The 25,390-nt window shown below is 37.4% G+C and overlaps 2 protein-coding genes across 18 annotated transcripts in view; both read right to left on the bottom strand.

Annotated features, from left to right (window-relative positions):
* The window catches only part of rho-5 (rhomboid-5), a 1,371,034-nt gene that overhangs the window by 730,813 nt on the left and 614,831 nt on the right, over positions 1 to 25,390 (bottom strand). The window lies entirely within an intron of this gene.
* On the bottom strand, positions 15,315 to 21,169 carry LOC137234630 (uncharacterized). The gene is made up of 3 exons (XM_067758091.1): positions 21,014 to 21,169; positions 17,310 to 17,440; positions 15,315 to 15,711 (listed from the first exon to the last, which is right to left on the bottom strand). The coding sequence occupies exons 1-3, from the start codon at positions 21,097 to 21,099 to the stop codon at positions 15,374 to 15,376; spliced, it is 555 nt and encodes a 184-aa protein (XP_067614192.1). The 5' UTR covers positions 21,100 to 21,169; the 3' UTR covers positions 15,315 to 15,373.

Raw genomic sequence — 25,390 nt, 5'->3', positions numbered from 1 at the left:
CTTAGCCTTAATAATTTTTATTTAGCCTTTTTTATCTTTTTTTTTTGTCAATCTAGCCTTTTTTCTGAAAAAGTTCTAGCAACACTGTTACGGACTCATTCAGTATATGTGAGGTCCTTATGGACTGGCCAGTTCAACCTGGCCTAACCTCACAACACAACGAAATAAAACTCGCAGCTGTGTTTACAGTTTCAGGTCACTGGATTATCGGGAATTTCCTTAAATCTCGAAAGCAAAACTTCTAAGCTCGATCGATTTTTTTAACTTTCATAATCCTGGACCATCTGCCGAAAATTATTTCGTCTATTGCATTGCCACAAGAAGGAGATTATTCCTACGTGTTTCTTGGGCGATAAGTGGAGCTGTAACTAGTAGTTGACTAATCTGCCGTATCATAAAATTATCGAATCAATCACCATATTCCGTGATTTGGTACTTTCGTTTATTTGTTGAAACCGGTAAATGGAGGGCCAATCTGTGTTACCATTTTCTTTAGATTTTTTAATATTGAAATCGAAATTAAGGTTGCTCAGGAAATCAGAGTAGTTTGCCATTCGTGATGTAATTGGATTTCGTTGGATGTAGTATCTAAGCGAGCGGTTTAATGTCTGTTATTAATCTAAAATGTCTATCATATGGGTACTTGAGACACTTTTGAACGGCCCATACAAATGCAATTGCCTCTTGGTCAGTTTGGGAGTCGCGTTGTTCTGTTTGACTCATGGTCCTGCGTAAACAATTGGTCGTAACGTGTTGTTGTCTACGGTGTGAGACAACACAGCAACTTAGCCTGTTTTACTAGTACCGTTGCTAATACTAGTGGGAGTGCTGGGTCATATGGCATTAGCATTTGTCGTGAAACCAAAATTTGCTTTATGCTCTTATATGCCTTGCTTAATCAGAAAGTACTTAGCTGAACTGCGAATGTTGTGGGGGTTAAACCATTGAAAATTAAAACACCCGTGATCTATGCTGTCGGGCTTTGAACTGTTTTATTAGTCAAGCAATTAAATTCATGAAGCTATGACAAATGTAGCACAAAGCATAATATGCAATATAACAATAAAGAGAATGTTCCTAGCTGTACATGATACATACATACATGTGTGTATAAGAGTAATTCAGTTACCTAATGCTTACAATTTAAAGAACTCCAAAGTTATGATATTTTAAATATGAGTAAATACAGATGAGTATATATACGAAAATGTATGCAACCCAGCATCAAGCTGAATATGACCAATGACCCAACATTAAATCTTCTTTGACAAGATGAAAGTTTGTATTTATGTATATGCCTGACCCAACATGCCTTTTTGATAATGTCATGCCATGCTCTTTCTAGCTTACTTACTTAATTGGCACTTAATTGGTTTCTAACTTACTTACTTAATTGGCGCTTAACCGTTTAAACGGTTATGAGCGTCCAACAAGGCGCGCCAGTCGCTCCTGATCTCTGCCAACTGGCGCCAATTGGTCACACCAAGGGAGTTTAAATCGTAGCTAAGCTCGGTACAAAACTAGATTGGTATGTTGCCTTACCTAGAAATAGGTACAGTTGCTCGATTGTTGTAGGTATCGGTGCATGTAGTATAGCGTCCATATGCTTGGTTGGTTTGTGTATACCTTGAGCATCGATCCTAAGCCCCAAAAATTCTTCTGCATATGCTGCAAATACACATTTAGATTTGTTTAGTTTGAACTAAATTTTTTTTAAGTTTCCCCAACGTGCTATCCAACGTTTTAGTAGTTCATTCATATTTTTGGCGTATTATAGGAATTTTCCTTAGAGAAGCGGATGTCAGACGGATCAATCTCGTATCCTGCTACCATACTAAGCTCGTGTGGCATGAATGGGACGCTATACGTACGAGCCGTAGGAGCCGCAAAGACGAAGAGGAGATAGAAACAGTCAAGCATTTTCTGTGCGACTGTCCTGCGCTTTGGCGCAAGAGGAAGAAATCTCTGGGATCTCCCTTCTTTGACGATCTTTGTGATGTGGCTAAGTTGAAACCTAAGGAATTCCTGACATTTGCTGAATCGACCTGTTGGTTTGAGTAGGGGAGAGATCCACGTGGTATCACAATGGGACCGTTTGGGCCTAAGTACACTGGTGCTCGCACCGGTGGGTGGCCAATCTTACCTAACCGAACCTAACCTATGATGATATTGTCGAAGAAGTTTGATATGTCCTGTAATGTCGTTTCCATCATGCGCTGCCAAATTGCAGGTATGTTGCAGTGCCGTAGACTGAACGTGTTGGTCGAATTATGCCGTGCGTTGTAGTGTTCGGTGTCAGTACAGCAAACTCCTGATCAATACGTAGATGTGAGTATGTATCGGTCACATCCAAATGAGCAAATAATGTGGCTCTTCATTTGGTTAAAAATGTCTTCTGCTTTGGGAATTGGGTACTCATCAATTATCATCTGTGGATTGACAGTTGGCTTGTACTTTCCCTCATTTTTCCTAGTAAATACATGTATAGTAGATGCCGACTCGGAATATTTAACTCCTTCGTAAAAACCTGCAGTGATTTTTGCGTCGATTTCCTTAGCATATGCATGTCGTAATGCAAATGGAGCTCCTCCCGCTTGTGCAAGTTCGGGTATAGCATTCAGTTTGAGGTGCACCTTTGCTGCAAGTCCCATAAAAGTTCCAGCTACCGTACCAAAGGCGGCCTCCCAACATGTTAAACAGCTCAATGATGCTGCGAGTATAACAAAGCCAGTTCACGCAGGGGAGGGGGAAACGGACCTCCAGACTCTGAAAACAGGGGAAAGGATCCATTACGTGAGTGCAGTGGCGGATAATTTGGAAAGAGACAAACAGCCCAATGGCGCTGCGAGTCTCACAGATAAATCTCCAACACAGTAAAGTGGCGTCAAGCGAAATCCTCCTGGCTCTTGAGGAGTGTCCGTTTGATGTGCCGCTGATACAGGAGCCATGGCTCTCTTCTGGAAGAAACGTTTCTGGACTCAGCGCTCGCGGATTCAGCGTTTATAAAAGCAGGGTTAGAGCTGCAGTCGTTGTAAGGAAACACATATACTCGCGTATGCTATCTAACTTCAGCACCGAAGACCTAGCGGTGGTCACAATAGAGGGAAAGAAATAAAAAACCCTCCCTTATCCTGGCATCTTACTACATGGTCCACAAAAGGGATGTCCAATCAGAGGAGTTCACAAGGCTGGTGGATTAAGAAGCGTGCAGAGGACGGCTTGTCATAGGCGCGGATGCGAATGCGCATTACAGAGTATGGAAAGGGAACGATATTAATGATAGATGTCTCTTTTCTGTTATATAATACAGAGTAGTCTGAAGGTGGCCAACAAGGGTAGCGTACCTACATATATTGCTTGATATCACATTGAATTCTGAGCAAGATATATCGGTGTATGAATGGAGGGTCCTTGGCAGGCCAGTAGAGAAGGGGAGAACCTTAAGAAACCCTAGAGCAACGAACTGGTACACATTTCAGAAATGTGTATCAGGAACACTGGGACAGCCTAAAGAGGTTACCACCTTAGAAGTGTTGGAGGAGTGCAACAAATTATCAAAACCGCTGACAGCTTCGTCTTTCGTGGAAGAAATTCTGTGCAGGCATAGAATACCCCACCGAAACGGCGAGGAAAGTCCTATTTAAGGGAGAAGAAATCCAGGGACTGATAAAAAATGATGACGGGAAATCACACAGTAGGGAAGGGGCACTTTTGGCACTACTAAACGCACACTTCCCATCAGGAGATGATGCGGAAGTGTTATGTAACCATGTCTACAATCCTAATACGGACCGAGAGGTACCAGGATTGGTGACATATACGAAAATTCAATGGGCAGTAAAACTCTTTGCCAAGTGAAAATCAGATGGGATATTCCCTGCTATGATGCAGATGGCCGGTGGAACGATTATAGAATGGCAAAAAAATCATCTGAGGATTATGTGAGCTCCACTTACCCGATGCGAGCTCGACTTACCCGATGTTACCTTTTGTGGAAACGCCATGTGGCTTTACCTCATTCGCCTCCATATGGTCGCCATTCTACTTCTTGTTAGCTTTTCTTAGCGGTCTCCTACACGAAATACCCATTTGAAAAAAGACTGGTTTACTTTAACTTTCTTTTTTATTACTGCACTGACTTTATTTAAAAAATTCACAATTTGACGTCAAGGTCTGACGCTGCCCAAAGTATATCTTGTCGGTATCTCATTTTTATATTCGTTACGTGGGCCGCAGTTGTATTTGACATGCGCGTTGCCACCTGCACGCGCCTGTCAAATACAACTTAAGGCCCATAGAATACCCTATAATGCTTTGATCTAATGCTTATGTTCCTTATATCACCCTTCCTTTTCAAAAGAAGAATTTGGCAAATTACACACGTGTGCCATATTCTTCTTTTGTATTCTATTAATTGGTTCGGATGAACGAAAATATTAGGTACCTTCCTTTTTGAAATTAGTTTATCCGGAGCAATTTTACGTTTTGTTGTACTATAATTTAAAAAGTTAGAATTACATTAATATTTTTTGCTTTATGTTTTTTTTTTGTATAATAAATTTAAATTGTATATAACTCAATTATGAATTTTCAAATTCTAAATTTATATTATGATATATATATAAATACATATAGGAAAATATTTTTTTTGTGTATTACATTTTGCATTGATGCACATGCTAAATTCGACATTTAAATTTGAATCTTTTTTGTTAGACATTTAAATTTGTATTTGTTTTGTTCTGCCTTCTTGGCTGTTTGTAAATATATTGTATGTACATATGAATTTAATATTACTGTATTTATTAATTTATTTTGTTTATTCAATTTTTATGTACAGTCTTTTCTATTTTTGTTGTTTCATCAAGAATTGTAACATTAGGGTCGTTAATTTTAATTACAACAAAAGGACCCTGGTATATATTTTCAGGTTCTTTTTGCACAAGAACTTTATCGCTTATTTTAATAGCTAATGGTCGTGCCGTTCTATCGTAAAACGTTTTGGTTTGTATTTTATTTTTAATTATGAAATTTTTTGCCATTTCATGTGTCCTCTGAATTCTAAATTTAATTTCTTTAGCATAGTTTTCGGCATTGTAAAGTGGATCAATTTTTTCCTTTCGTAATTCATGGGGCAAAGTGGCCTTTTTACCAAATACTAACTCGAAGGGAGAATATTTATTGTCGAAAACTGTGCTAGGTGTTGTATTGTGTAGGAAAGTAAAGTATTTTAAGTAAATATCCCAATCATAAAAAGTATTGTTTAAATATGCACGTAAGTATTCATTACAAACTCTATGATTACGTTCAATTGTACCAACAGTTTCGTGATGGTATGTAGTTGAAAAATTATGTTTAATATTTAAAAGTTTAGTTAATTCTTCAAATAATTCATTTTTAAATTCTGTACCTAAATCTGATTTTATGGCGCTCATTACGCCGTAGGTTAAAATAAATGTTTCGAAGATTGCTGAAGCAACTGTTTTTGCTGATTTGTCTGGTATAGCAATTGTTACCAGATACTTGGTCATGTCGCAAATCATGGTAACTGCGTACTTGTTACCGTGTTTGGACTCAGGGAGAGGTCCTATTGTATCTATAACTAGTAGATCAAATGGTTTACAAGGAGTTGGTGTTAAAACGAGTTTTTCTTTAGTTTTTGGTTTAACCTTGTTTAAAAGACAATCATTACAACTTTTGATATATTTCGCCATATCACGAGTCATGTTCTTCCAGTAAAATTTTGTTCGAAGTTTTGCGTAAAGTTTTTTCATTCCGCAATGTCCATCTGAAATTGGGTCGTTATGATATATTTCCAATAGTTTTAGTTTTGTGTCCTCATCTGTTACTGTCTCCCCTGGATCTGTTAAGATAATTTCTAATGATTTTAAAATTTTATTTCCAATATTTTTGAAATTTGTGATAGTGTAATATTCGAACAAAATATCGTTTTTAGGCCACTCAATCTGCTTAATTTTGCATTTGCCGGCTTCTGATTCAAGCCTCGAAAGTAATTTCTCTAAAGTCATTATTTGGTTAACAAGCTCAAAACTAAGTAACTCGAGTTTGTTATGTTTAATATGCGCAAAAATTCTTAAATTTGTTGTTTTATTATTTTTATCGTAAGTAGTTTCAAATCTTATTTGTGGAATCTTTTTTGAAAAATTAAATGGAAATTTGTCGTAGACATGTAAAGTAAGTTGTTTTTCGTCATTTTTGTCTGTTTTCCTAGGAAGGTTATTGTCGTTTTGCCGTTTTGTCATTGATCTTGTCTGTACTGCTAAAATTTGCTTGTTCGATTCCCTAATCTCATTCACTGTAATACGCGATAGTGCATCAGCACCAACGTTTGATTTACCCTTAATATATACAATAGTTTAATTATATTCAGCTAGTTCTAGCCTTATTCTCGAAAGTTTTGAAGAGGAGTCTTTCATGTTGAATAGGTTTACTAGAGGTCTATGATCTGACTTTACAATAAAGTGGGTGCCATAAACGTATGGTCGAAATTGCTTGATTGCAAAGTAAATAGCTAAGAGTTCCAATTCTATAATTGGGTTTTTCTGCTCTGCTTTATTAAATGCTTTAGAAGCGAAACGAATTGGTAAATCACTACCTTGTTGTTCTTGACTCAAAATAGCGCAACATCCAGTTGTTGAAGCATCAACGGTAATAATGAATTCTTTAGTAAAATCTGGATATTGAAGTAATTTTGGTAAAAGTAACGCTGCTTTCAAAGATAAAAATGCCCTTTCGCACTCTACATCCCATACAAATTCAACTCTTTTTCTGCTTAATCAATTTAGAGGCGCTGCCAGAGACGCAAAATTTGGTATACACCATCTGTAATAGTATGCAAACGCGACGAATCGTCGTACCGCGTCTTTATCAGTTGGTTTTGTATACTTTTTAATTGCGTTTATTTTGGAGTCGTCTGGCAACAAACCTTTAGCTGAACATTTGTGACCTAAAAATGTAACTTCTGGTCGTAAAAAGTTGCATTTATTTGGGTTAAGTTTGAGATTGAAAGACCTACAAGTATTGAAAACTTTTGAAAGATTTTTAATATGGTGTGCTTCACTACAACCTATGACGATAATATCGTCGACGTACAAAAATGCGACATTGGGTGGTATGCCCGAAAAAGCTATTGTCATCATTCGTAAGAATGAATTTAGTGCTATATTTAAACCGAATGGAAGCACTTTCCATGTAAATTCACCTCGGTCAGTGCTGAAAAAAGTAATGTCACGTGAGTCAGAATGCAAGGGGATTTGATGAAATCCCGAAAAAAGATCTAATGTGGAAAAATAATTTTCCCTGCCAATATTGTCTAAAATATCGTCAACTCTAGCTAGTGCAAATTTATCAGCAATGCGTTTTATGTTTACTGCGCGAAAATCCACGCACATAAAATAAGCTTTTTGACCATTAGTATCCTTCTTTGGGACTACAATCAAAGGACTATTGTAATTAGAGTAACTCGGTTCAATCAAGTCGTTGTCTAACAGTTTATTTACTTAGCGCTTTATTTCTTCGCGTTGAGAGTATGGCAATCGATAGTTTTTAACATATACCGGCTCATTGTCTGTCAATCTTAATTTGCGCTCGTAGAAGTTGTTTAAAGTCATTTTGTCCGTGTGAAGATCGAAAATATCGGCATAATCTATGCAAAGGTCAATTAATTTACTTTGAGCATGTTGAGGTATTTGATTTTTTAAAATTGAAATTAGTTTTTTCGTAGGTTTGTCGTCTGTTTTTGTCTTGTTAATTGTATAAACATTATAATTTTAAAGTTTTTCTGTCCTAATACTGTTTCTTTTCACATACTTGACATCATCCGTGGTGTTTATGACTTAAATTATTGGGTTACTGGAATTAACAATGCACCTAGCTGTGAAAACGCCTTTTTCAATTTCCTGCGAGTCCACGAAAAGTGGCTCGGGTGAATCTCCTAAATCAAAAAGTCTAAAGACTTCACATCTGGGAGGAATGATACAACTGTCGCTTTCTGTTCCGTGCAGGATTGGTATCGCGACTTTTTTATTACCTACCCAAAAGGAAATACTATTTCTTTCATATTTAATAATGCATTTGTTAATTTTCAGGAAATCTTTACCCAGTATGCCATCGGATTGAATATTAAAGTCTTCATTTACTACATGTAAAGTATGTTTAACAGAAAAGTTTGAAAAATTTAAATTTACGGTAATTTTACCTAAAGTCGAAACTGAATTTGAAGTGACACCGGTAATGTTAATAATGTCGTTTGTATTTAAAAAAAATATAGCTGTCTATGCATGATATTTTTATTAAAGAAATGTCGGCTTGTGTGTCTACTAGGAAAGAACAAAACTTTTGCGACTCGTTAAGTTGTAATTCTATGAAATCTGAGTAATTTAAATTTAAACAATAGGTGCCTATTGGTGAGGGAAGTTCGCTTACTCGCTTAGTTCGTCCTCCCCTAGTGTTCGCTCCTGAGGGGCACTCGCGTTTAAGGCGCGGACGTTTGCATTTCTACCTCTACCGTTTGACGATTTTGAATTGTTACCTCTATTGTTACTATTATTTTAATTTGAATTTGTATTTGAACGTGTATTACTATTGTTTTTATTTTGGTATCTATTTCTGTTATCATATCGATATCGCTGATTATTGTTACCGTTATGGTTGCTATTGTATGAAAATGGACTATTATTTCTATAACCAGTATAGCTACGATTTGGGTAAAAGCCACGATAACTACTACGTGAATTTCTGAATGTATTGTTACCACGCGATCGAAAAGCTAAAACTTGACGCTCTGTTACTTCGTTATTTTGTTCTACACTTAATTTCGCTACTACGTCTTTCGGATCAGTAAATGCCGTTGAGGCTAAAATGGGTTTGACTAAATTTGATTTTGCATTTAAACGACACACGTTAACCGTTTGTTCGACTGCCATTTCATGAGCTTTCGCTTGAGTGATCCCTTCAATAAAAAGTGAGTCAGTTAAATCTTCAATTTTTTTGGCAAAATCTGTATAATTATTATTATTAACATGCAACGCTGCAATTTTCCCTGCTACAACTTTCGAGTTGCCTTGTTTGATCTTACTACATAGAGCTACTTTAATTTCATTGACTGAAGTTACTTGTCTTGGTATTGCTTCGCGGGCTTTACCCTCTAGTTTTCATTTTAAAAATGCTATAATGTATTAGTTAAATCTTCAGTAGCGAACTGTTCAAGTAATTCAATTTTGTCTATAAAAGTTTAAAGTGCTAGAGGATCACCGCTGTAGTTTTCTCTAATAGAATTAGCACATGTGTTAATGAAAGTTTTCTTTTCCTCAAGTGTTGCCATGATTTGATCGTCAAGATCTGAAGCTAAATTAGAAGAAGGTGGGGCAAGGTTTGTACTAATTGGATCGTTAAGATCTGGGTTTACGTTAGAAGAAGGGGTAACTAAGTTTGTACTATTTGAGTTGTTAAGATCTGATTTTAAAATAGAAGAAGTTGAAGTTAATTTTGCACTATTTGAATCGTTTGGCAATTCGTTAAGTACATATTAAGAAACTCATCGAAACTTTTACTGACGGATTGGCAGGCCTAGCAATAGAGCATGCCAGCTACCTGATAGCGTTTTTGTAAGTAAAAGTTTTTTTAAGAAGCTGTAGTTTCTTGGGTCACTCGTTGTGGGCGACACTATGTTTTTGCATAGCACACAGGAATGATGTCTTCGAGAAGTTGTAAACGAGCGGCTTATTCGTTTTGCTATATATGTGGCGAATGTATTAAAAGAAGACACAAAAAGTTTCATTTAACTAAAAACACAAGGATTTGCGAGACCTACCTAGCCTACTTCGGTCTACCTGTTAAAAACCAGGACAAAAAATGGGCTCCACATGTTTCATGTAACTCTTGCAGAAGCATTCTGGAGCGTAAGTTTATTTTTTCTTTTTTATTATACTAACTGTTTCATATATATACATATACATATATCTACATATATATAATTCCATAATAACTGAAATTGTTATGAAATGCTTTACTTTTTATTATAGTTTGGTACCAGGGTGAGAAAAGAGCTATGAATTTCGCAGTGCCGAGGATTTGGAGGGAACCGAGTAATCATGACACTGATTGGGAAACGTTTAAGGAAAACAATATATCCGGAATTACCATCCACATCCGCTCCAGTACCACATTTTGAACAAAATCCTGTACCTGATCTACCTGTGTTGGAAAAGCAACTATTCCCTCAAGGCAGCTTTCAAACACCGAGTTCATCTGCATCCGTACGTTCCGGATTTGTTCCTCAATTTGAACCAGGAATACCACATCTCATCAACTCTGAAGATCTCAATGACTTAATAAGATACTTAAATCTATCAAAAGACAAAGCAGAGTTATTAGCATCGCGGCTTAAACAACGAAATTTACTTACTTCTGATGTTCGAATATCTCGGCAAACAAAGCGTCATGAAGAATTTTCTTGTTTCTACAGTATGGAAGATGGACTCTGTTTTTGCTATGACGTGGAAGGTTTATTTGAAGCAATTGGTATTCCTTGTAATACAAATGAATTTCCATCTATTCCACTGGCACATTCCATACATCACAAAGAAAATTATGACAGTATTAAAATGCTATTAACTGCAATCAAATATACGGAATACAAGTGGGAAGTTATTGGAGACTTCAAGATGGTTTGTTTTTATACTCAGTTGAGCAGAGCTCACAGAGTATATTAAGTTTGATTGGAAACCGGTTGGTTATACATATATAAAGGAATCGAGATAGATATAGACTTCCATATATCAAAATAATCAGGATCGAAAAAAAATTTGATTGAGCCATGTCCGTCCGTCCGTCCGTCCGTCCGTCCGTCCGTTAACGCGATAACTTGAGTAAATTTTGAGGTATCTTGATGAAATTTGGTATGCAGGTTCCTGAGTACACATCTCAGATCGCTATTTAAAATGAACGATATCGGACTATAACCACGCCCACTTTTTCGATATCGAAAATTTCGAAAAACCGAAAAAGTGCGATAATTCATTACAAAAGACAGCTAAAGCAACGAAACTTGGTAGATGAGTTGAACTTATGACGCAGAATAGAAAATTAGTAAAATTTTTGACAATGGGCGTGGCACCGCCCTCTTTTAAAAGAAGGTAATTTAAAAGTTTTGCAAGCTGTAATTTGGCAGTCGTTGAAGATATCTTGATGAAATTTGGCAGGAACGTTACTTCTATTACTATATGTACGCCTAATAAAAATTAGCAAAATCGGAGAAGGACCACGCCCACTTTTAAAAAAAAATTTTTTTAAAGTAAAATTTTAACAAAAAATTTAATATCTTTACAGTATATAAGTAAATTATGTCAACATTCAACTCCAGTAATGATATGGTGCAACAAAATACAAAAATAAAAGAAAATTTCAAAATGGGCGTGGCTCCGCCCTTTTTCATTTAATTTGTCTAGGATACTTTTAACGCCATAAGTCGAACAAAAATTAACCAATCCTTTTGAAATTTGGTAGGGGCATAGATTTTATGACATTAACTGTTTTCTGTGAAAATGGGCGAAATCGGTTTATGCCACGCCCAGTTTTTATACACAGGCGTCCGTCTGTCCTTCCGCATGGCCGTTAACACGATAACTTGGGCAAAAATCGACATATCTTTAATGAACTTAGTTCACGTGCTTACTTGAACTCACTTTATCTTGGTATGAAAAATGAACGAAATCCGACTATGACCACGCCCACTTTTTCGATATCGAAAATTACGAAAAATGAAAAAATTCCATAATTCTATACCAAATACGAAAAAAAGCATGAAACATGGTAAGGTAATTGGATTGTTTTATTGACGCGAAATATAACTTTAGAAAAAACTTTATAAAATGGTTGTGACACCTACCATATTAAGTAGAAGAAAATGAAAAAGTTCTACAGGGCGAAATAAAAAAGCCTTAAAATCTTGGCAGGTATTACATATATAAATAAATTAGCTGTATCCAACAGATGATGTTCTGGGTCACCCTGGTCCACATTTTGGTCGATATCTGGAAAACGCCTTCACACCACTCCCTTTTAAAACTCTCATTAATACCTTTAATTTGATACCCATATCGTACAAACTCATTCTAGAGTCACCCCTGGTCCACCTTTATGGCGATATCTCGAAAAGGCGTCCACCTATAGAACTAAGCCCCACGCCCTTTTAAAATACTCATTAACACCTTTCATTTGATACCCATATCGTAAAAACATATTCTAAAGTCACCCTTGGTCCACCTTTATGGCGATATCTCGAAAAGGCGAACACCTATAGAACGAAGGCCCACTCCCTTTTAAAATATTCATTAACACCTTTCTTTTGATACCCATATTGTACAAACAAATTCTAGGGTCACCTCTGCTCCACCTTTATGGCGATATCTCAAAACGGCGTCCACATATGGAACTAAGGATTACTCCCTTTTAAAATACTCATAAACACCTTTCTTTTGATACCCATATTGTACAAACAAATTCTAGGGTTACCCCTGGTCCACCTTTATGGCGATATATCGAAACCGCGTCCACCTATGGAACTAAGGATTACTCCCTTTTAAAATACTCATTAGCACCTTTCATTTGATACCCATATCGTGCAAACGCGTTCTATAGTCACCCCTGGTCCACCTTTATGGCGATATCTCGAAAAGGCGACCACCTATACAACAACCACCACTCCCTTTTAAAACCCTTATTAATACCTTTAATTTGATACCCATATCGTACAAACATATTCTAGAGTTACCCCTGGTCCACCTTTAGGGCGATATTTCGAAACGGCGTCCACCTATAGAACTAAGGCCCACTCCCTTTTAAAATACTCATTAACACCTTTCGTTTGATGCCCATATTGTACAAACAAATTCTAGGGTCACCCCTGGTCCACCTTATGGCGATATCTCGAAACGGCGTCCACCTATGGAACTAAGGATTACTCCCTTTTAAAATACTCATTAACACCTTTTTTTTGATACCCATATTATACAAACAAATTCTAGGGTCACCCCTGTTCCACCTTTGTGGCGATATCTCGAAATGGCGCCCACCTATGGAACTAAGGATTACTCCCTTTTAAAATACTCATTAACACCTTTCATTTGAAACCCATATCGTACAAACGCATTCTAGAGTCAACCCTGATCCACCTTTATGGCTATATCCCTAAATGGCATCCACCTATAGAACTATGGCCCACTCCCTCATAAAATACTCTTTAACACCTTTCATTTGATACACATTCCAGGGTTTCCCTCGGTTCATTTTCCTACATGGTTATTTTCCCTTATGTTGTCACCATAGCTCTCAACTGAGTATGTAATGTTCGGTTACACCCGAACTTAACCTTCCTTACTTGTTTTTACTGGAATGGAAGGTGGATATACCAAACACTCCTGTTATCTTTGCCTATGGGATAGCAGAAATGATGCCGCCCACTATCGCCAAAAACTTTGGCCTGAACGTACTGAGTATGGAGTGGGAAGATTTAATATTAAACATGAAGAAATTGTCGATCCTAAAAATATATTGATGCCGCCATTGCATATTAAATTGGGCCTTATTAAACAATTTGTGAAGGCTCTTAATATTGAGTCTAATACTGTTTTCACACAGAAACTTAATGATCTCATTTCACCTTCTAATGAAATCGTAAATTTTTTGCTTTCACACAGAGGTATCTGCTCGATTAGTATGACACATGAAATGTCAAAATAAAAATAACAATAATAAGATCGCAGATTTAAATTGTTAATAACAATAATATTGAATTGGTTTAGAAAAATAAACGTACAATGCAGGAAAATAATTATTTAAAAGAAATATTCGTTGCATATACTGCAAGTATGCAAGCTTTGCAATCGATGCAAGCAAGTTACGACAACGCCGTTGCTTTTCAAAGAAAACGAAAGGAGAAGAATTTTTTAATTTTGCAGCATCTGAGACGACAGCAGATGTACCTTTACGGGTTAATGGCAACGAAAGCCTCTCGGCGATCCCTCTGGAAATTGGTAAGTCAATTTATAGTTTATAACACACTGTCCGGTTATAGGTAGTTCTTTTTATTATAGGGACGGCCATCATCTTTCTGGGAAGTAACTTGTGACTGCAACGACGACGATTTTTTTAAGACACACTTCCGCATGCATCGTACCAGCTTTGAAACCCTCTGCAGCTTCCTAAAAAATTTACAGAAGTCGGACACAAATTGACGACTTGCGATACCACTTTCGAAACGGGTTGCTATTGCTTTATTTACTCTGGGATCAGTTGGAGAATACAGAGTGGTATCAGAACTTTTCGGAGTTGGAATATCGACGGTATGCAAAATTTTATGGGAGTTCTGTGAGGAAGTTTACAAAGCAATGTCAGCGCAATTTATTAAAAAATTACCACCTACTCTAGAAATTATAGCTGATCTCGTGGGTGGCTTTCATCGTCTAGGTTTTCCACAATGTCTAGGGGCAATAGGTAAGGAAAATTACATGTATTTATGCACATGTACGGGAATAACCATTTTTACCTAGATGGGTGTCACATCGAAATAAAACCAAATCCAGAAGATGCAGACGATTATTACAACTACAAAGGATGGTATTCCATTATATTATTAGCTGTAGTGGATTACAGGTAGGTACACTCTGTTGTAGTTCTTGCCATGAATTGGTGCTAATTATGTTATTTTTCAATTTAGATATCGTTTTTTATATGTGAACATCGGCTCTCCAGGACGATGCAATGATTCACAGATTTATAATGCCTCTTTAATGAAGAAAGTAATGGAAGAAAATGAACTACTGGCCGCGAGTAAAAAGGAAATAGGTGGCGTAAATATGCCAATATGCATCATTGGAGACTCTGCGTTCCAATTTTCCACCACTTTGATGAAGCCGTACTCTTTTTCTATGGCGCTAACTGAAACGCAAAAGCTTTTTAATTATAATCTTCCAAAATGTAGAAGGGTGTCTGAAAATGGCTTTGGCCAGCTAAAAGGACGATTCCGTCGAATTGGAAAAGGTTTAGACAATAGAATTGGTAAGGCAGCTATTATAATTAGGGCATGCTGCCACATTCATAACTTCCTAAATGAAATGAATGATAAAATAAATGACTTGTGGCTGGAGAGGTTCCAAGAAGTAGGAAGAAGTTATGAAAGACCGCAGTTTAATGTTGTGATTGGCGACAATGATCCATCTGCTGAAGAAATAAGACGAGGACTATGCAATTATTTTAGTACGTACATATTTTATTTATTATTTTTATATGTTGCTGACATTAATATTTAGAAATGTACATATGTGATATTCATATATTTTTTTTTATGTGATATTCAATTTTTTTTATTTAAAAATGCCAATATGCCGTTTTTGAGTTCTTTATTGTCTTGGGCTATTTCTTTCAATACGTTGGCCTTCTCTTCCTCAATTTTCATGAATTTGTTTTCGTTTTCTTCACTTTTTTTCATGTAGTGAGTTATTTCCACTGACACCGCCTCAAATTTCTCCATGACTTTCGTGTGAACACTGACAATATTTTTTTTCCTTTTAGGTTCGATCGCAGACGAGCCTGGTAGTGGCGACGGTGGGTTGGACCAGGGCTGCGGTGTAGAAGGGGTAGATGTCAGTTGTGGTGATGGTGTTGAGGGTACTGAAGATGCGGTACTTGATTCTGTTTAAATTAAAAATTTTAATAAAAATATGGCATGTTTTTAATACATTCGTAACACAATAACAATATAAGCCGTGCATTAACATTGTTTCTCTGTTTTTTTTTTTTTTTTATTAAGTAGAAGAAAATGAAAAAGTTCTGCAGGGCGATATCAAAAGCCCTTGGAGTCTTGGCAGGAATACTCTTCGTGGTATTACATATATAAATAAAATAGCGGTACCCGACAGATGCTGTTCTGGGTCACCCTGGTCCACATTTTGGTCAATATCTCGAAAACGCCCCCACATATACAACTACCACCACTCCCTTTTAAAACGCTTATTAATACCTTTAATTTGATACTCATAACGTACAAACACATTCTACAGTCAACCCTGGTCCACCTTTATGGCGATATCTCGAAAAGCCGTCCACCTGTAGAACTAAGGCCCACTCCCTTTTAAAATACTCATTAACACCTTTCATGATACCCATATCGTACAAACAAATTATAGAGTCATCCCTGGTCCACCTTTATAACGATGTCTAGAAAAGGCGACCACCTATAGAACTATGGCCCGCTGCCTTTTAAAATATCCATCGGAAGTCCCTGATCTCTCCAGTTTTTTCGTCTCGCGAAACCTGACATTATCTGCGAACTTATTTACAACATGGACGTCCAAAATGTCGCCCATTTTAAACATCCACATCGATGGCTCTACGCTACCGACTGCCCTAAATACTGCCTGCCAAAATACTGCTCTCAGAACCGCCACGGGATGTCTCCTTATGTCCCCAGAACACCATCTAAAAATTATTATCCCTAAAACGACGTAACGTTTAAAATTGAAAAAGTAACAGGCGTCGGACCTTTATGCCAGGAGTTGCCCAGTGAATTCAGTACTCAAAGAACAGTACCCAAACTTGCGGAAGAGGAACGCACACTTCCCAGGAAACACGAGTCAGTCTAGCTCAACTTCGATCTGGATACTGTAACAGGTTGAACCTTACCTATCCAGAATCAACCCCGACATACAAACTGTGTGCCCTGCTTGTAATGTGTCCCCACATGACACCAACCATCTCTTTAATTGTAATGTGGAACCAACGCCTGTAACACCCCTTTCGTTATGGTCCACCCCTGTCGTAACAGCAAGTTTCCTTGTTAGAGGACATTGATGGCAATTTGTGATCGATCACACCTATTGGACGGGGCGAAGCACTGCTACAACACTAACAACAAACCACCACCAAAAAACTTCGGACCTCTGTGCCAGAAATTATCCGGCGAACCCCGTTCCTATAGTCATATACCCTAAACTCACTAGAGGAAAGCAATGTCCCCAGGGAGGCGTAGGTTACTCTAGCCCAACTTCGATTTGAATACTGTAACAGGATTTTGATGACTTGTGAGTAGTCCCGCCTCTTGGATGGGGCAAAGCACTGCTACAACAACATCAACAACAACGGCCTCTCGGCTGTTATCTGTTTGCGCGCATTACAAATCAATAGCAATACCCTTCCAGGTCTTGTAGTAATGCCGAGAGGCCGTCAAAAGTTTCTGTCGGAAAGGATAGCAATGGTTATGGTTGGCACACGATACACATATACATACATACCATCGATACTCTCCAACATAAGTTCACAAAATCGATTGGCCTTAAAGCCACCAATTATTTGATGCACTCTGGCATAAAACGGCCATATTGACGGTGATCCCCCCGAAGGACCCATTTCCGCTTTTTCTTTGCTAAAACAAATTATGTTTGCTTAGTCCCACTTTTAATTTAATTTATATATAAATATGGTAATTTTATACGACAGCATGACACTGCTAATACGCGTCCAATATCAAGAGAGGTGTCAAACGACGCGTCTTGATATCAGTATTAATAATTTTAACTCGCTCAAAAGATATTAACGAAAAACCGAAAAATGACCCGCGGGTCCCTCCGAAACCGGGGGTTACTTTAGCTCACAACTGCTAAAACCCAACCAAAACAAGTAAGGAAGGTTAAGTTCGGGTGTAAACGAACATTACATACTCAGTTGAGAGCTATGGTGACAACATAAGGGAAAATAACCATGTAGGAAAATGTACCGAGGGAAACCCTGGAATGTGTATCAAATGAAAGGCGTTAAAGAGTATTTTATGAGGGAGTGGGCCATAGTTCTATAGGTGGATGCCATTTAGGGATATAGCCATAAAGGTGGATCAGGGTTGACTCTAGAATGCGTTTGTACGATATGAGTTTCAAATGAAAGGTGTTAATGAGTATTTTAAAAGGGAGTAATCCTTAGTTCCATAGGTGGACGCCATTTCGAGATATCGCCACAAAGGTGGACCAGGGGTGACCCTAGAATTTGTTTGTACAATATGGGTATCAAAAAAAGGTGTTAATGAGTATTTTAAAAGGGAGTAATCCTTAGTTCCATAGGTGGACGCCGTTTCGAGATATCGCCATAAGGTGGACCAGGGGTGACCCTAGAATTTGTTTGTACAATATGGGCATCAAACGAAAGGTGTTAATGAGTATTTTAAAAGGGAGTGGGCCTTAGTTCTATAGGTGGACGCCGTTTCGAAATATCGCCCTAAAGGTGGACCAGGGGTGACTCTAGAATATGTTTGTACGATATGGGTATCAAATTAAAGGTATTAATAAGGGTTTTAAAAGGGAGTGGTGGTTGTTGTATAGGTGGTCGCCTTTTCGAGATATCGCCATAAAGGTGGACCAGGGGTGACTATAGAACGCGTTTGCACGATATGGGTATCAAATGAAAGGTGCTAATGAGTATTTTAAAAGGGAGTAATCCTTAGTTCCATAGGTGGACGCGGTTTCGATATATCGCCATAAAGGTGGACCAGGGGTATCTCTAGAATTTGTTTGTACAATATGGGTATCAAAAGAAAGGTGTTTATGAGTATTTTAAAAGGGAGTAATCCTTAGTTTCATATGTGGACGCCGTTTTGAGATATCGCCATAAAGGTGGAGCAGAGGTGACCCTAGAATTTGTTTGTACAATATGGGTATCAAAAGAAAGGTGTTAATGAATATTTTAAAAGGGAGTGGGCCTTCGTTCTATAGGTGTTCGCCTTTTCGAGATATCGCCATAAAGGTGGACCAAGGGTGACTTTAGAATATGTTTTTACGATATGGGTATCAAATGAAAGGTGTTAATGAGTATTTTAAAAGGGCGTGGGGCTTAGTTCTATAGGTGGACGCCTTTTCGAGATATTGCCATAAAGGTGGACCAGGGGTGACTCTAGAATGAGTTTGTACGATATGGGTATCAAATTAAAGGTATTAATGAGAGTTTTAAAAGGGAGTGGTGTGAAGGCGTTTTCCAGATATCGACCAAAATGTGGACCAGGGTGACCCAGAACATCATCTGTTGGATACAGCTAATTTATTTATATATGTAATACCTGCCAAGATTTTAAGGGTTTTTTATTTCGCCCTGTAGAACTTTTTCATTTTCTTCTACTTAATATAGTAGGTGTCACAACCATATTATAAAGTTTTTTCTAAAGTTATATTTCGCGTCAATAAAACAATCCAATTACCTTACCATGTTTCATGCTTTTTTTCGTATTTGGTATAGAATTATGGCATTTTTTCATTTTTCGTAATTTTCGATATCGAAAAAGTGGGCGTGGTCATAGTCGGATTTCGTTCATTTTTCATACCAAGATAAAGTGAGTTCAAGTAAGCACGTGAACTAAGTTCATTAAAGATATGTCGATTTTTGCCCAAGTTATCGTGTTAACGGCCATGCGGAAGGACAGACGGACGCCTGTGTATAAAAACTGGGCGTGGCATCAACCGATTTCGCCCATTTTCACAGAAAACAGTTAGTGTCATAAAATCTATGCCCCTACCAAATTTCAAAAGGATTGGTTAATTTTTGTTCGACTTATGGCGTTAAAAGTATCCTAGACAAATTAAATGAAAAAGGGCGGAGCCACGCCCATTTTGAAATTTTCTTTTATTTTTGTATTTTGTTGCACCATATCATTACTGGAGTTGAATGTTGACATAATTTACTTATATACTGTAAAGATATTAAATTTTTTGTTAAAATTTTACTTTAAAAAATTTTTTTTTTAAAAGTGGGCGTGGTCCTTCTCCGATTTTGCTAATTTTTATTAGGCGTACATATAGTAATAGAAGTAACGTTCCTGCCAAATTTCATCAAGATATCTTCAACGACTGCCAAATTACAGCTTGCAAAACTTTTAAATTACCTTCTTTTAAAAGTGGGCGGTGCCACGCCCATTGTCCAAAATTTTACTAATTTTCTATTCTGCGTCATAAGTTCAACTCATCTACCAAGTTTCGTCGCTTTAGCTGTCTTTTGTAATGAATTATCGCACTTCTTCGGTTTTTCGAAATTTTCGATATCGAAAAAGTGGGCGTGGTTATAGTCCGATATCGTTCATTTTAAATGGCGATATGAGATGTGTACTCAGGAACCTGCATACCAAATTTCATCAAGATACCTCAAAATTTACTCAAGTTATCGTGTTAACGGACGGACGGACGGACATGGCTCAATCAAATTTTTTTTCGATCCTGATTATTTTGATATATGGAAGTCTATATCTATCTCGATTCCTTTATATATGTACAACCAACCGTTATCCAATCAAACTTAATATACTCTGTGAGCTCTGTTCAACTGAGTATAAATATCAGGACCACGAATCCGAGAGCGGAAATTCAAAATTTTATTTCTGTCAAAAGTTATTTCCAAAAAACCGAAAAATGGCCCGGAGCGCTCCGAAACCGGGGGTGGGATCCATAGTATTTTTGCGCAGAACACCTTTATGCACAATTTTTTTTTGTGGGTACCAACACAACAACAACCACATGAAAATCACCAACTTCAACGGCAAATATCTCCAGACATAGATAAAATCGGATTATTGTTCTCGAGATTAATACGCATCTTTTGACACCACTCTTAACTAGACTATTACCCATTTTTTTTTTTGCCAGAACACCTTTTTGCATTGGCGGCCTTCGGCCGCGCTTATAAAAAATTACCCTGGGTGGGTCCAACACCGGTTTGGAAACCAAAACTATATCCGCGCAAAACACTTATGTTCACAATTTTTTGTGGGTACGTCAATATTACAACACCCACATGAAAATCGCCAACTTCAACTGCAAATATCTCCGGACAGAGAAAAAATTTTTATTTTCTGGTTTCGGATTACTGTTGTCGAGATTATTACGCGTCTTTTGACACCTTTGATATTTTTGGACGCGTATTAGCAGTGTCATGCTGTCGTATAGAATTACCATAGATATTTTCTTACCGGTATCGCTGGGTAAAATTTGCGATCTTGACTTGAATATCTCGAGCGGTGTAACTGTAGCCTAACTTTGCCAACTCGTTTGCCATCTCTTTATATATATGGCCATTCTTTCGCGAAGATCGAAGATCAGCAGCACGCTTTTCCCACAAATCCAGGATAGCCACTTCGCCATCTCAAGCCCAAAACGATCGGTTTCTTTTAGGTTTTGGTGCTAAAGGAACAAAATTCATTTAATTTTTAATGTCCATGTGTGTATATAAAAAGTATATATATTTATTTACTCCCTATCACTATTATTTTGCATTATGAAAACAACAAATTCTGGTTTTTAAATTCAATTAAATTTTTATAGCGCATATAATGACATTGCTAACTGACAGACAATGACATTTACTTTGACAAATGACATTTTTAAGCACTGAACATACCAAAAACTAAGAAGCGGAACGCGGCCAACAGAGTTGCATTGTGCTTTTGACTTCATTAGGCATTCGATTAGCTACTAATGAAATAATTATAGATTCAAATTTTGTAGGGAAGATAGAGCTCAATAAGCATCTTAATGTAGAAAATTGCCTTTATTTTTCAATAAGCCGTCTGTGTGAAATTAGTATAAAGCTTTCAAGTATTTGCAGACTTTTTTTCCAAAGCTATCAGAGGCGAAAATTAAAGCTGTAGTCTTTGTTGGCCCTCAAATAAAAAAAATATGAACTGCGATATTTTCCCGGACCTACTTAGCAATGAGGAGAAACTAGCGTGGAACAGTTTTAAGGCAGTAGTTCATGGCTTTCTTGGAAATCATAGGGATGAAAATTATGATGAGCTGATAACTGGCATGATTACGAATTTTTCCGCCATCGGATGTAGAATGTCGCTAAAGATGCACATGTTACATTCACATCTGGATAAATTCAAAGATAATATGGGAACTTATTCAGAAGAACACGGGGAGCGATTCCATCAAGATATAATGGAGTTTGAGAAACACTACCAAGGCCAGTATACGGAAGGCATGACGGGGGACTATATTTGGACGTTAATAGGAGAAAATGTTACCGAATGTGGCAGGAAAAGCACGAAAAAGCATTTTTAAACATTTAAACTGTATTCTAAAACTTAATTTATAAGAATAAATCTTAAATTGATTTTTACTACACTAGAATAAATCAAATCTATGTCAAATTTTGATGAATTTTCATGTTTTTCGTTTTTGTCGTTTTTTTCGAACAAAACCAAAACAAAAACTTTTTTATGTTCTTATTCTTATTTCTGGGTACAAAAGCAATAAAAAAACAAGTAAGGAAGGTTAAGTTCAGGTGTAACCGAACATTACATACTCAGTTGAGAGCTATGGTGACAACATAAGGGGAAATAACCATGTAGGAAAAGGAACCGAGGGAAACCCTGGAATGTGTTTGTATGACATGTGTATCAAATGAAAGGCATTGAAGAGTATTTTATGAGGGAGTGAGCCATAGTTCTATAGGTGGACGCCATTTAGGGATATAGCCATAAAGGTGAATCAGGGTTGACTCTAGAATGCGTTTGTACGATATGGGTATCAAATGAAAGGTGTTAATGAGTAGTTTAAAAGGGAGTAACCCTTAGTTCCATAGGTGGACGCCGCTTCGAGATATCGCCACAAAGGTGGACCAGGGGTGACCCTAGAATTTGTTTGTACAATATGGGCATCAAACGAATGGTGTTAATGAGTATTTTAAAAGGGAGTGGGCCTTAGTTCTATAGGTGGATGCCGTTTCGAAATATCGCCATAAAGGTGGACCAGGGGTGACTCTAGAATGCGTTTGTATGATATGGGTATCAAATGAAAGGTGTTAATGAGTATTTTAAAAGGGAGTACTCCTTAGTTCCATAGGTGGACGCCGTTTCGAGATATCGCCATAAAGGTGGACCAGGGGTGACCCTAGAATTTGTTTGTACAATATGGGTTTCAAAAGAAAGGTGTTAATGAGTATTTTAAAAGGGAGTAATCTTTAGTTCCATAGGTGGACGCCGTTTCGAGATATCGCCATAAAGGTGGACCAGGGGTGGCCCTAGAATTTGCTTGTACAATATGGGCATCAAACGAAAGGTGTTAGTGAGAATTTTAAAAGGGAGTGGGCCTTAGTTCTATAGGTGGACGCCGTTTCGAAATATCGCCATAAAGGTGGACCAGGGGTGACTATAGAATGTGTTTGTACGATATGGGTATCAAATTAAAGGTATTAATGAGGGGTTTAAAAGGGAGTGGTGGTTGTTGTATAGGTGGTCGCCTTCTCGAGATATCGCCATAAAGGTGGACCAGGGGTGACTCTAGAATGCGTTTGTACGATATGGGTATCAAATGAAAGGTGTTAATGAGTATTTTAAAAGGGAGTAATCCTTAGTTCCATAGGTGGACGCCGTTTCGAGATATCGCCATAAAGGTGGACCAGGGGTGACCCTAGAATTTGTTTGTACAATATGGGTATCAAAAGAAAGGTGTTAATGAGTATTTTAAAAGGGAGTAATCCTTAGTTCCATAGGTGGACGTCGTTTCGAGATATCGCCATAAAGGTGGACCAGGGGTGACCCTAGAATTTGTTTGTACAATATGGGCATCAAACGAAAGGTGTTAATGAGTATTTTAAAAGGGAGTGGGTCTTAGTTCTATAGGTGGACGCCGTTTCGAAATATCACCATAAAGGTGGACCAGGGGTGACTCTAGAATGGGTTTGTACGATATGGGTATCAAATTAAAGGTATTAATGAGGGTTTTAAAATGGAGTGGTGGTTGTTGTATAGGTGGTCGCATTTTCGAGATATCGCCACAAAGGTGGACCAGGGGTGACCCTAGAATTTGTTTGTACAATATGGGTATCAAAAGAAAGGTGTTAATGAGTATTTTAAAACGGAGTAATCCCTAGTTCCATAGGTGGACGCCGTTTCGAGATATCGCTATAAAGGAGGAGCAGGGGTTACCCTAAAATTTGTTTGTATAATATGGGTATCAAAAGAAAGGTGTTAATGAGTATTTTAAAAGGGAGTAATCCTTAGTTCCATAGGTGGCCGCCGTTCCGAGATATCGCCATAAAGGTGGGCCAGGGGTGACTCTAGAATTCGTTTGTGCAATATAGGTATCAAACGAAAGGAGTTAATGAGTATTTTAAAAGGGAGTGGGCCTTAGTTTTATAGATGGACGGACGCCTTTTCGAGGTATCGCAATAAAGGTGGACCAGGGGTGACTCTAGACTTTGTTTGTACGATATGGGTATCAAATGAAAGGTGTTAATGAGTATTTTTAAAAGGGAGTGGGCCTTCGTTCTACAGGTGTTCGCCTTTTCGAGATATCGCCATAAAGGTGGACCAGGGGTGACTTTAGAATATGTACGATATGGGTATCAAATGAAAGGTGTTAATGAGTATTTTAAAAGAGCGTGGGGCTTAGTTATATAGGTGGACGCCTTTTCGAGATATCGCCATAAAGGTGGACCAGGGGTGACTCTGGAATGAGTTTGTACGATATGGGTATCAAATTAAAGGTATTAATGAGAGTTTTAAAAGGGAGTGGTGGTAGTTGTATATGTGAAGGCGTTTTCCAGATATCGACCAAAATGTTGACCAGGGTGACCCAGAACATCATCTGTTGGATACCGCTAATTTATTTATATATGTAATACCTGCCAAGATTTTAAGTGTTTTTTATTTCGCCCTGCAGAACTTTTTCATTTTCTTCTACTTAATATGGTAGGTGTCACAACCATTTTGTAAAGTTTTTTCAAAATTAAATTTCGCGTCAATAAAATAATCCAATTACCTTACCATGTTTCATCCCTTTTTTCGTATTTGGTATAGAATTATGGCATTTTTTTCATTTTTCGTAATTTTCGATATCGAAAAAGTGGGCGTGGTCATAGTCGGATTTCGTTCATTTTTCATACCAAGATAAAGTGAGTTCAAGTAAGCACGTGAACTAAATTCATTAAAGATATGTCGATTTTTGCTCAAGTTATCGTGTTAACGGCCATGCGGAAGGACAGACGGACGACTGTGTATAAAAACTGGGCGCCCATTTTCGCAGAAAACAGTTAACGTCATAAAATCTATGCCCCTACCAAATTTCAAAAGGTTTGGTTAATTTTTGTTCGACTTAGGGCGTTATAAGTATCCTAGACAAATTAAATGAAAAAGGGCGGAGCCACGCCCATTTTGAAATTTTCTTTTATTTTTGTATTTTGTTGCACAATATCATTACTGGAGTTGAATGTTGACATAATTTACTGATATAGTGTAAAGATATTAAATTTTATGTTAAAATTTTACTTTAAAAAAACGTTCCTGCCAAATTTCATCATAATATCTTCAACGACTGCCAAATTACAGCTTGCAAAAGTTTTA

This window comes from Eurosta solidaginis, chromosome X, assembly GCF_040869045.1.
Source record: "Eurosta solidaginis isolate ZX-2024a chromosome X, ASM4086904v1, whole genome shotgun sequence".
Taxonomy (NCBI): Eukaryota; Metazoa; Arthropoda; class Insecta; order Diptera; family Tephritidae; genus Eurosta; species Eurosta solidaginis.
The sequence above is the reverse complement of the archived record's forward strand: the minus strand, read 5'-3'. Positions and strand labels throughout refer to the sequence as shown.

Excerpts from the sequence above, each read along its gene's own strand:
- LOC137234630 (XM_067758091.1), bottom strand. The coding sequence starts at position 21,099 with ATGGCAAACGAGTTGGCAAAGTTAGGCTACAGTTACACCGCTCGAGAT. Across the intron at positions 17,441-21,013 it reads AATTTTACCCAGCGATACCG|CAAAGAAAAAGCGGAAATGG; the intron begins GTAAGAAAATAT and ends AATTTGTTTTAG. Across the intron at positions 15,712-17,309 it reads TATGTTGGAGAGTATCGATG|AATCAAGTACCGCATCTTCA; the intron begins GTATGTATGTAT and ends TAATTTAAACAG.